This window comes from Taurulus bubalis (genome assembly GCF_910589615.1).
Source record: "Taurulus bubalis genome assembly, chromosome: 8".
NCBI lineage: Eukaryota > Metazoa > Chordata > Actinopteri > Perciformes > Cottidae > Taurulus > Taurulus bubalis.
The window spans coordinates 9820041-9833489 of record NC_136596.1 but is presented as its reverse complement, the minus strand read 5'-3'; the positions used below and the strand labels follow the sequence as shown (position 1 = coordinate 9833489).

At 41.8% G+C, this 13449-nt stretch overlaps 1 protein-coding gene across 4 annotated transcripts in view; it reads right to left on the bottom strand.

The window, feature by feature from the left end:
• Positions 1 to 13449, bottom strand: part of ank1a (ankyrin 1, erythrocytic a) — a gene marked incomplete at its 5' end in the record, with an annotated part of 76985 nt that overhangs the window by 28510 nt on the left and 35026 nt on the right. For all 4 annotated transcript variants that reach the window (XM_079221961.1, XM_079221962.1, XM_079221963.1 and 1 more), the window contains one exon: positions 1310 to 1411. In XM_079221961.1, the coding sequence (XP_079078087.1) occupies positions 1310 to 1411 (102 nt within the window). The remainder of the gene's footprint in view (positions 1 to 1309; positions 1412 to 13449) is intronic.

Here is a 13449-nt window from a genome sequence, read left to right as displayed (position 1 = left end):
AAAAGACTTTTCACAAGAAATGTTAAATTGTTTCTACAAACAAAAATGCACTAGACTAATTATAAACATGCTGTTATTACATAAAAATGCTACATATAGGGGCTTTAAGAGCAACGTAAAACTGTAGAGCAACGTATATGCAAAGATGTCTCCTAACTCAAGTGAAGCAAGAATGTTGTAGATTATCACTTTAACTTAAACACAGTTGACAGTAAACAGTGAAAAAATTCACAAATTCATATGACAAATATCACAAAACATGAAATTGTGTAATTCAGGAGAATTAATCTTGCAGGTCAAAAACTTTCTGATAACAGACTGTAAATCTGCATGTAATTATATTTTGAATCCGAGGGGTTCTCCTTTCATCATTGTGAAGGAGTTTGCCAGTAAAGGCCGCTGTACAGTGTCAATTTACATACAATAAATCTGTTATTATGTGGGATTTGTTAGGGGGCCTGAAATAGGCCTCATATAAATCCTGACAGGAGCATTACCAGCAGTAATTACAAAATGTTGAGGACAGCATAAGTGAATGGAGGGGAAACCGTGACTGTGTTAGATTAATGAGCCAGAGGAATCTTTCTCACACAAACACACTATTTTGGCCAAGTTACAGCAGCCTGAGGGTGGCAGTCCTAAATCCTCTAACGCTGCGTCTTCCTGGACACTCTGGGAACAACCGTCAGAATAAAGGAGGCAGGATGGAATAGCCAAGGTGAAGAGAAGCCCCCGCCCCATTTATCACCTTCCCTGGAGACCCTGTGAATTCCACCTGCCACCTTCAGCCCCCGATTAACAGCCTACCTGAGCATGCACATACAGTAGTGCACAGGCACATAACAGCGATCAAGTCAGACACATCATGCACACTGCATACATTTATAAAGAAATAATAATACAAGCTATGGTGGTACACATGGACAATATTTTAGAAGAACATAATGCCAAACCTTTATGAATTACATTCCAAATTAAACAATATGGGTTATATAACTTGTACTTTTGTGTAAACTGAAGGATAAATGTATAAATACTGCAGGACAAGTCTTCATTTTTGAAATAAAAAAGGACTCCCAATCATACAATCGTATGAATGTCCTTAGCTGAATTGAATTGCCTATTTTCATTCAAAAATACTGTATTTTTTTTTATGAGAGGTGTGCAATCCACCCACCTACTGAATTTATATTTAATCCGTTAGAAAGCATTAAGTGAAGACTAAATCCTGGCAGGATGTGATTGTCGTCCATCGGTGGCACACAAATACTTTAACCAATTAAATCAGGGGAATGTGCAACTCTCTCACCTGATTGGCTGTATTTATATCAATGCCATTTTTGATATGGTCCAGGGCTTTGTCCAGGTTGCCAGAACGGGCCGCTCGGAGAAAACTGTTGCCAGCATCTGCCTGCAAGCGTAACGGAGAGAGGAAAAGGGAGGGTGGGAGGGGGGTGTAGAGGGTAGGCGGTATAAGAGAATGTGAGAGACACATAAAGTAGAGGAGTAGAGAGGGGAAATGGAGCGGGAGACAAAGTTTGGTTAATATTTCATTCACATTTGAAGGACTGACACCACTCAGTCGTGATCCCTCCGTTTTTCTCTCATGTCACTTCGCCCTTGAGATTTTGTACAGTGCAGTTTGACAATCTGCCTGTAATACACAACCACCTGGGCTAAACAAAACGTCTAAAACTGTCATCTGTTCTCAGGTGAAAAGTGAAAACGCAGACAGCTACTGGAGCGTCTGTTGTGCCCAGCAGACTGTTGGCTCTTTGTCGGGAATCTGAGTTCATGTGTGTGTGAATGAAAGAGAGAGAAAGAGACACAAGGTGAATGGAGAAAGGAGAGTAGGAGAGAAAGAGAGAGAGAGGGAGTTTGGCGAGCCCCGGCTCACGGGCCGGCACATGGCACGTCTAGTGTTTTGTTTGTGTTTGAGGGCTCTGCGCCCCTCCCAGGCAGGCAGGGGTGCTGCTGAAACAGGATCACTCATGCGGCACAGGGGGAGAGCGAGGGAGAGGAGGAGCGCCAGCGACAGAGGGAGAACCACAGGGAGAAGCTCGACTGCGGCAAACCCAGCACTTTTATTCATTTCATTTACATAATCTCCTCTCTCCCCTTGGCCATCCCCTTCCTACATCAGCCCTTCTCTCTATCTGACCAGCATCTCAACATTACATTGCACTGAAAATCTTTAGTTGCCCAATAATTCAGTGTATGCTTTAATCCAAATGCAGTGAATACATTAATGTGTAAGCTGCATTTTCTGATCCAAAAGAGAACCACGAAATGCTGCCATCACACACACCAAAGTACTTTTGACAAAGATGGAGTGAGCATTAGCAAAAAAGAGAAAGGACCTACATGCCTGAAGTTGAGGCATAGCAACAAATGACACAACACAACCTCAGCATGACACCAATGGCACAGCGCTGTGCAAAGAGAGAGGTCTCTTTTGAAAGAAGAAAGGGGCATTGAAGGCAGGGAACAGAACATGTTGGAAGAAAAGTTGCGTCCAGCTGATTGAAGAAGAAAAACAATAACAGTAATTATTGTTGTATCTGGTAGAGAGAGGAAATGCATGAAATGGCAAAGTTTCTACTGATCAGATTAACGTCCTGCAGTATGCTGCATCCTGTGTGTAAAGTGATAAATCCTGGGCTTCTGTGTGAGTACATTTGCCTCTGAGTCATTTTCATTCTCTCCAAAAGATGTTTTTGTTTTTAGCTTTTGCTCACAGACAAATGAGAGGCATACTACTCTGCAGTCTCTGAGTCACACTCACACATCCAACAAAACGCTGATGAGACATTCCCGCAAACACACACACACACACACACACACACACACACACACACACACACACACACACACACACACACACACACACACACCTGTCACTGGAGTTACTTTCACATCCCAAAAAGCTCTGTTTCGACAAATTCATCTTTGCAAATGGTTGGTCGGTTGGAAACACGTGTGCTGTGTCTGTGTGAGTGTTTGGGGATCCATTTAGCATGAAACACAATAATACAAATAACTAAAGTTACAAAGATTTGTATCCAGTGCAGTTATATCAGGCTATTTGTAATTATGTTATACTAGAAAGGGTGACACAAAAATATTCAGTGAATCTCATTCATCAATGCCTGTTTAAGTTTAATAATGTATTATTAAAACCTAGAGGTAGTGTATCCATAGGAAAACACAAAGTAACGTGTCATAGGAAGACCATTTTTACCGTATAAAAAGGTATATACGACCCACACTGCAACTATACGCAATGTAGTGGCGTGCAGATTGTTTGCCATGGTGATGCAAGAAACATCTTTTCATCAAAGTAGGAGCAAATACTGCTGATTCAAAAAACAAACCCAACCTAACACAATATACATGCTCCCACTGCAAATGGTTGCTTGGTAAAACCATGGTGACCCTGACTGAGGCCCCTCTGCTGGATTCTCCCACCCCCCAGACTCACTTCCCCCTAGAAAGAGCCTGCTGAAGTTTACAAGACTAGTGACTCACAATAGAATCTATCCAGACTCAATATATGTTGTTTTCTTTTCTGGTGCATCTGCTTGCGTCAAGAAGTTAGTGTGTGGTGTGGTGAGATAAGGATGAAGGGGAACCACACCCATTCACTAACCCAGACATAAACAGGTACAGTGTACACACATATACCAGGGGAAACACACACACACACACACACACACACACACACACACACACACACATACACACATACACACACACACACACGGAGCAGCCTAAATATGTTCTGTGGTAATTCCTCTGCTGCGTCTTGCTGGACGATTAGATGAATGTGTCCCTCTCTGATTATGTCTATGCAGAGTGGACAATACAGGAGGGAGCACATTAATCATACCATTTGGAGCAAAAGAAACCAACAATAACCCACTCAGCAGCTTCATGGTTAACATTAGCAACATAAACACACAGTTTTTTACAACGTGCCTGAAACTGTCCTCAGGTTAAGACAGCGAGAGGCTTCTCAAAATGATGCTCAAAATTACCAAGTCAAGTTATTCCCCTTTCTCGTCACAGTGAATCCTCTGCCTTGAACTCCCTCTCCCCGTCTTTATCTCATCTTTTCTGTCCGGTTGCCTTCCTTCCCTTCTCTATCCCTTTTGCTTCTTACATTTCTCTCTCCCTCCCCCTCCTCCTCGCTTGCCTCCTCTGCTGGTGCTGCAGCAGACAGAATGACATCATCACCCCTTCGCTGGTGGACTGCAGTGTTTGAAACCTCAATGTATATGTCTGCATGTGTATGTATGCACTGGCATGTCTCAGATCAACATCCCGGTCCAACAAGATCCTCTGCAGGGGACGATTAGACCTGAAAACTCATCATTTTCACAAGAGATTGATTGTTTGTGTGTGTGTGTGTGTGTGTGTGTGTGTGTGTGTGTGTGTGTGTGTGTGTGTGTGTGTTTGTGACGGTTCTGAATGGAATCAGATTGAATGTGTGTGTGTGTGTGTGTATGTGTGTGTGTGAGGGGGAGAAGTAAGACAATGTGAGGCATGAATGGCAGAGTAGAAAGACTCTGTGTTTGTGATGTAGTTGCAAAGAGAACTTGCTCTTAAGCTTCTAAATTGGGCTTGAAAATGGCTGTTTGGGATGATATCTCTCTCCATCTAAAGAACATCTTTGTGGAAACGGTTTCCCCTTTTCTCTCTTTGCATGCACATATACTGTAATAATGCACTTGAAGCACAGTAGTCTCAGCATCAGAGCATGTGTTTAACTGTTTATCATTATGTCACTATGATTCTAGCAAAGGATGCAGTCTACTGCGTTGTTCCTAGCGCAACAAACATGCATATGTTGACATACTAACTACTACCCTTTATTTCCTTATTGAAGTTATATCTTCTCGTAACTCTTCATCACTATCGCGATATCTCTCTCTCACACACACACACGCACCCACACACACACAGCACTAACAACATGATTTTGCAGACACAGCACCAGGTGCAAATCATAAATATTTTAAGTGCCACCAAAAGCTATTTATATAGCCAGCAGAAAAGTGAGAATAAGGTGCCTATGTATGTTCAGATTGTCTCAAGTCTTGCGTCACTTGCAATACTTTCCTGAACTTTAAACAACATAAATTGTGCAAGCACACCAGACTCTGGATAACGTCTGCTATTTTTTCCCCTTGCTTAACTCAATATCTCGATGTATTTAAACAAACGATTGGATGATTTCTATACATTTTTGAGGAACACTGAACAACGGTTATGGAAATTACTGCAGAGTGCTTAAACAGCCATTTCATCACCCTTTTTTCTGCTGACTTGCATTTGTTCTAGAAATTGATTTTCTTCTCTCTGTCCTGTTTTTTTTTTTTTTTCAGGCCTACATCTCTGCCTTCATCTCTCAGGCTGCAGGCTGTTTCCGGCTACAGAGACGTAGTAGGTGAGACCGGTGGGACCGTTCAGCTATGGACACATTTACAGGAAGCAAGCGAGTGGGTCACTGGGATGACGCTGTTACATTTCCCCACTCAACACTGTCTGTCTGTATGTAAATCTGTCTGTCTGCTTCTATTCCCTATATGTGGCGAAGCGTCCTGTCCCATTTTTACTATTTACTTTCTCACACTCCCAGCCTCCCCCTCTCTATATCCCACTGTTTGCCCTGCACTCATTGATTGTCTCTTTATATCTGGCCCTGCTGCAGCCTCTGCGCCTGCAGATGAGATTGTCATGGTTAGCGTGATCTTTTGTGGCGGTGACAAAGCGGATGAAAGCCATAAGGAGGAGATAGGGTCTGGAACCTATGGAGGAGAGGATCACGATATGGTAAACGTCCTGTGTTTTGCTGCACAGTAATTATACAAAATAGAACTGTCTGGAAGAGCAGAAATAAAATAGAATATGCCCAGATCATGGACTGATCTGAAATCTATAAACTTTAAGTCAAGCACTGTAAAAGTCAACATTAAAATTCACTCTCCATCTTATCTGCTCTGTAAATTGGATGATGCTTCAGCTTTGTACCTATTCAAATAGATATAAATCCCAGTGAATGCTCCGAGGTGTTTCCTCACGTACTGCATTTAAGCAAAGTACAAACTTTTACTGAAATGTTTTTAAAGTATGATACGTTACCCTACATTTTGTGTAAAATATTGTACTTCTTTTCTCAACTTATGTGTTTCACAGCTGAAGTGACTAGGAAGGATTTTAACAACAAAGATGAGATAAGTTTATAAAATATGTTTTGTAATAAATTAAAGTATCCAACAGTATATGAAAGTAGTAAAACTTGCACCGTATTGACAAGCTACAACATTAAAATGCTGTTTACATGTTAAAGCATCAGTAATATTAATTCAATTATAATATACATATAGGCCTACAGTTTTTAAATGTTTTCATTCTACTGTACTGTTGATTTTGAAAATTTAAGTATGATACTTTTGTACTTTTACAGACAAAATGCAAAACTTGTTATATAGTATTTTAAAACTGCTGTATTTCTACTTTTACTTTGATATGGGATGCAAATACCATACCATTCCACTACTTCTCACTGGTATGTTTAATTCCACAAAAGTTACAAAAGTGAAAAAACAACCACTACTGACCAAATTGACAAATTGACTGCAGATCATCCTCAGGCAGATAAAGTATAAACGCACTAGGCCCTTTTCTACAAGTTGCATTACCGGGTAAACTGTGGTTGACACAAAATTAACACTCGTACACATCCGGGCAGTAGGGCCTTTGTGAGTCTGTGTCTTGTGTTGCCATTAACTCCGCTGGGTCTCTGAGTTAAACAGTGTAGTCTTTGGTGAAGCCACACTGAAAGAATCTCATTAATTGACCCACTAATCAGTTTACTGACCTCTAGTTTACTTACCACAGCTAATCCTGGTTGACATCATACAATCTGAACATCAAATAGAGGACAAATTAAGTCAAAAACAAGATTAGGGAGGAAAAACAGAACACGATACACACCCACACATATACGCACTTACACTAATCTTGGAGGCACATGCATCACGACCCTCAAAGGAACTCTCAGGCGATCAAGCTCCTGCCCAGTTTGCTTGGGGATGCTAAGTCGAATGAGTTTGATCAGGACAAGTTATGTTTGGGGTAGTAAGTAATGACTTGAAATGCATTTTTAACGCTCCATAACTTCTTAGTTAGTCTGTATATCACAAGTGGTGGATCACTTTCTTTTTAAGCAGGATCAATGTTCACTTCTCAATGACCTGCATCTCTTTCTGTCTCTCATTTTCCGTTGTCACTATTAAAGCCGAGGGCATATTCAGGATTGAAAACAAGAACTAGCATTAAAAAGCGGAGCCAGGGAGAAGTCTCCCAAACAAGTTTGTGTGGCGGGACGGAGAGAACAGGAATGGCACTTAACAAACACAGAGCAAACACAGAGAGAGGCATGTGCTGAATAAAAAAAGAGCTTGAGCAAAATGGACAAAGAGCATACAGATCAATATTCATGTGTTAGAGGCAAAGTAAATATTAAATAAATGGATTCTAAAAATGGGTACAAAGCCAGTTACAAAAGTATTGGTCCATCACTTTCTGATGAGAAAGGATAAAGACCGGCAGCATTGGCAGGTGCACTACATCTGAGAAAGTGCAACAGAGGATTTTCTAAGACAAGAAAATATTGCAAAAAAGACAGCGCCGCAATAAGAGTTGTAGAGAAGCGTACAGGTGGAAAGAGATAAAATGAAGGGACAGAGAGAGTGACAGGAAAAGAGATGAAGTTAGAAGAAGAGGAGGTGGTACTCACTCCAAAAGTGACGGTCTTGACTGGCATGCCTGTTCACCCTCCACTCTCTCTTTCTTACGTTTTCTGTTTCTCTCAAACACGCAGCTGTCTTTTCTGTTGCCCCCTGCGAGTGCTGCGATACAGGGCACGCAGACCCCCAACCAACGTAAACACAAACTCACGCACACAGATACGTACGCACACGCCCAGATCCACACACTTGAGTAAGCATGGTGGGTGGAGAGATTGTGGAGGGTGGGGGTTGAGGGGACGGGGGGGCCCAGGGGTTTATCTCTGGAGGAATGCTGCCTGTATCTAAAGACACACATTTCACACACAGCCAAAAACAAATGGGTGCCCCACACTCTCCCCATGGGTTTCCTGACTACATCCTGGTTCAGTTTGGCGATTTTCTTCCCATTTCACAAGCTTTACTCTCTAGCTTTACCTCAAACTCCTTTTACTTTTTTCCCCTCTTCCATCTCCATCTATTTCTCAGCCTTCTTCTATCCTCCATCACACTATGTTCTGCTCTTCACCTCATCTATCCTCTCCACCTTCCAGGTTTTGTTGCACCACAAACACCCCAACTTTATCCCTCCATTCTCCTGTCCCTTACACACACGTCACGCCCATCTCTGTGTCTCCTGTATGTTTAGTGACAGCCAGACAATCATTTTTGTTCACGGACCAGGCAATACAAGAAACGCGTAGAGTTACTGTGGAGAATGGGTGTGATTTCTCAAAGTGGGACTGTTTCAGTCTGTGAGGTGACTTACAGTGACAAAGCGCATGGCGAGGGAGGGTGGTGGGGGGGGGGGGTTGCTGCCACCGCCCCGTGACAATGGGCCAGACACATGGGGTGGGGGGGAGCATGGAGGGGCCAGCCTCTCAAAAGGCCCTGCCTCTTTTAATAAAGCGTCTGTCATTCCCTGGTTGAAAAGGCCTCCTTTTCTCTACCTCTCCCCTCCTCTCTCGCTCTCCTGGCTAAATGCTGGGAAAAGCACATCGCTGCCAAAAACCATGCAGAGAGATAAATGCTTGTAGGAGAGGGGAAGGAGGGGACAATGTAGAAAAAAGGCTACACACTTCTCAGCGCTACTGGACCGTGACCTGTGCAAAAAACATCACGTGGGATGTCTCTCCTGTCCACAGTATTGAGTTTGGACAGTGAGGAGAACTCCATTGCCAAAGAATGTTGGGCAGGGGACTACGGAATATAATATCCATGAAGAAATGACAAATTATCCTGTGGTCTCTGATGAAAGAGACTACATCTCTTCTCCTCTGACTTTGACCAATTTTGGCTCAGCCTGCAAAGTGCAACTTAACTCATCTGAGAAGATAAAGACAACTTATATAGTTCAGTGTCAAATCTTCATGACTTAAAGTTCAAATGACCCTCCAATCAAAATGTGTTTTGCTTATTGTTACTTGACTTGGATGTTTGAGCTTCAGTTTGCAGAATGATGTATGTGCAGTTTTCAGGCTATTTTCATATTCATCTGCAGAATGGGGAAAGGGCTCACCTTGAATCGGAGTTTAACACATGCATTTATGAGCACAATTTTGTGACTTGGCAACTCGAAGGACAGCCAATCCTGGTCCAACATGTTACAGAAGCGGGAAACTTGAAGTCTCCAACGCACTGAGAATGGACTTTCCAGTGTAGTACGTGACATCTTGTGTTCAGGAGTTAAATGTTAAAATTAGGTATTTGAGCTCAGTGAGGTTGCAGCTCATAATAAAGAATAGGCCACAGTCCTTTTCTTGGAACAGGGTTGATTTAGGTTCGGGACAGACGTGCCCTCTGCACCTTGTGTCGATCCGCTCTTGTTGGCAGGATAAAGGGTAACAGCTGTCCACGTGTGCTGCTTGTGGTGGTTTATTGCCCGTGTCCTGATGTCTCAGGGAACAGAAACTAGAGTTGAAAAGGCAGGCGAGAAATCAACATAAATGCTGATGGTGTGTCAGCTGTCTTTTTTTTGACACGTCCGTATAAGTAAACTAGGCAATTGCCGAGGGTGGCACTTTTGCAAGAGTGGTAAAAAGTGGGTCATCTTAAAAAAATAAAACTAAAATGCAAAGTGAGAATAAGGAAATACTGCAGCATTTCTAAACAACTTTGATTATCTTAATTGAAAAAGGAGAGTATTGAAGGAGCAAGTACTGATTGAAAATGATTTGTTGTTAAGATATCTTGATCTCAGGTGTGTTAGAAAGGATGATGGCACGCCTTCAAGTGAGGTGCCACCTAACTAGCAAACCGCTAGCTTACACAACTGACGTTACCGCCGTTGCTGTTCAGTGGAGATAAATATAACATGGAGAAATGTGCATTTCACCCTGCTGTACAAGGACCTCCAAATGAATTGGTTAAAGTTTAATTTGTATTTGTATTCACATTTATAGCTATAAAAATAAATATTTATATATATATACTGTATGCTTTTACAATGTGTGAAATTGTACTATTTCATTTTGGCATACTGGCCCTCTAGTGGCAGCATGATGGGCTGCAGTATTGGCCTGCAGCCGCTTCACAGAGGGTATGGGCTGGGTCGAGCTGATTACTGCAGCCCTGGCACAAAACTCAACACTCACACATGCATAAATGCACAAACACACAAACACACACACACACTCACACACTTTCAACTCCTTATCCTATGCTTCAGCTCCTCCTCACAAGCTACATTAAGCTGGCCTGGCCTCTGAACTGACAGTGTGTTAAAACTGCCTTCCCTCTGCAGACAGATTATATCCCATGTCATAGCAGATTCCCCGGCTCACTCCCATCTATACATATTATCATATGTTCAGTACATAAAGACACCTCAACAAATGCACATGCTCCTCAACGTGACAAAGTAAGACTGACCTGTTGAAGACAAAAACAGGGAGTTAGAAATAGAGCAGAAAAGATGAAGGCAACAGAGAAGAATGGCAGCAGCAATATGTCAGGCACGGAGGCATGATGCCATTAATCTTCAGAAATGGAGGATACAGCAGGGAAGGAAATACAGAGTGAAGATGTGCAGGATAAGAGATAAAGAGCATCACTGTGGGCAGAATCTGGCCTCACAACTTTCCACGTCTCCCTCTCTTGAATGTACGCAGTATCTGAGCACTCGCAGAGAACACAGACTCCATTATTTAGAAACAAAGGCTCGAATCATCAGTCATAACCGGGCTAGAGTCAGCATCAGGATCTCAGCAGCCACAGCATAATTCAATCTGTTTGGTTAATATACGCACAGCTGACGAGGCCCAAGTTTTCAGACTCTATTCAGACCTAATGTACTGGCACCCTGAAACTACGAGATTCAAACTCCTTGAGGACTTCACCTGCTATGTCAACTTTGTTAAAGTGAGACATTATGCGATTCTATGAACAGTCCAATGAGAATAGAGATGTACTCTGTCCTCGGAGGGAGGCGGGGAGCATTCTTGCATGTCATTGATTCACTGACAATCTTCAGACTGATGAAATCAATATGTGATGATGGTCAAAGTGATATCAGTAGCTCGATAGATATTTAGATTATTTCCGTGTCATGCACATAATGTTCCCAACCCTCATGGGTTTATAAGAAATCAAAAAGACAGCTGCAGTGGACACACATTTCATTAAGTTTCATTGCAAACATTTTCCAGCACAGAAACAGGAAAGTTGAAATTAAATTCAACATTTACTTTACATTGACTTATTGAGCAAATCCCACATCAGCAGAGAAAACAGAGGAAACTTTATCTAGCTCTTATACACTTGATTTCTTGAGTAGATACAGCTGCAATGTAGATTCGTGCCAAAACAGATGTTGACTTTTGGGACCAATTTCGATTTATTAATGTATAAAAAAAATAAGATCATGATTAATCAGTCAATATTTCTTTTAAACGTTACATTTTGATAAAAATCCATTGAATTTTAGGGTTAAAAAATGAACCATTACATGAAAGTTTCAAACAGTAAACATTAGTATCAATAACAAACATAAACAACACACTTTATAGAATTCTGGGTTAAAAGAAAACTTTATTTATAACGTCTGAAATGTAACAATTGATTGAGAGATTTCTTTCAACTAAACTGTACAAACTGTACTTAACTATAATAAATACTGAAGCAAGTTAAACCGTTAAAAGGTCAAAGTGGGAGCATATGCATTGCTTCTCAACAGCTCTCAACATGGCGACCCCTGAGCTGGTGGCTCATAGCTAACGGCAAACAGAGCAGCCGGCGCAATTGTCATAATGCTAATCAAAATAATATTCCATCCGATAGTATTTTTCTTTACAAATATTGTGGTTGTCCCTCTGCTTTATATTGTTCTAAGTGCACTTGATTGTAAATCTGTCTCTATGTTAGCCTACAGTCTGTCACTACCATTTATACCAAGACAGTAGCAAACATTTGTTTGGGCTTGCCTCAGTGCAGCACCAGCCTCATTTGTGACCTCATGGAGCGGAAGCGGTGAGGAAACAGGCTAGGAATGAAAAGATGAAAGAAGAGATGAATGGAAAGAACGAAACGTCTCTGGCACAGTGGCAACTGTGCTGTTAAATAAATGTGCCGGGGGTGCTTCGCTTGACTTGTGCCTCAGTGGATGTTTGTACAGTATCTTCTTCCACAGTCTTGTTGAAAGTATGATGGCATCTTCATCTGCACAGCATTGCTGAGTGAGAGCCCGATTTCTCTCTCACCCCTCTCCATACACGCACACCTTCAATCATCATGCTATCGACACTTTGAGGCTCAGTGGCCGCCTGCAGCAAAGACAGACCTGTACAGTCTTTAATGTGTAGTCAGCTTTTAATTTACAAATAAAGACATTGTTGATGCCGCTTTCCACTCAAATCTGCTGGCTCAGGGGCCAGATGCTGAGCTGCCAAGTGCATCTGAGATTGACGTGTTAATACATATTAAATATAAGCAATTAAGGAAGATGCTCTCATCAGTCACTGCAAGGGCAGTGAAAAGAGAGATTATCAAACTAAAGTCAATTACTTCACTGCCTCTGTCTGCTTACTTTAATGCTGCTTCACACATACAGATTCAAACACACACTCAAAAACAGATGCACTCACCACACACACTTATGTACGCTCATGTCAACACACACATTCACCCACAGTGCAGTTCATGCAGATGCATAACACACACACACTCACTCCCATTCAACACACATATGCAGCTCACAGCAACCTTCCATATGCAGGCGTACAGTTCAAGCAGCAGTATACTCAAACTGAGCAACATGTGAGGAAGCCAAGTTGTGTCTTTTTTCTTCTTTTTTTAAGTAGGTGTGAAAAGCTGATTGTCATAGGGAAGTTTTTAGATTATGAGTCAGAGGAAGAGATTGATATGCAACCCTGACGGGGGCTGAGGAAGTGATGTACAGTATTTGGATTTGTCCTTTTGCATGGTTAATAAGGGTTCAGGTGAGCCTAAATCTTTTATACCACTATAAAAATGAATTATTACCAAACATTTATTCAAGTGCATACTGATAATGTTGTCTTCCTCTTATACACCCACTGCTCTGCAACAGAATCATTTTGAATCCCCAACATGTGAGTTCAAATCTCACAGATTTGTTTGAGAAGTTCACTCTGAACTATTGTTATCGTTGGCTGCACTCCAATCCAGTATGAGATTCACA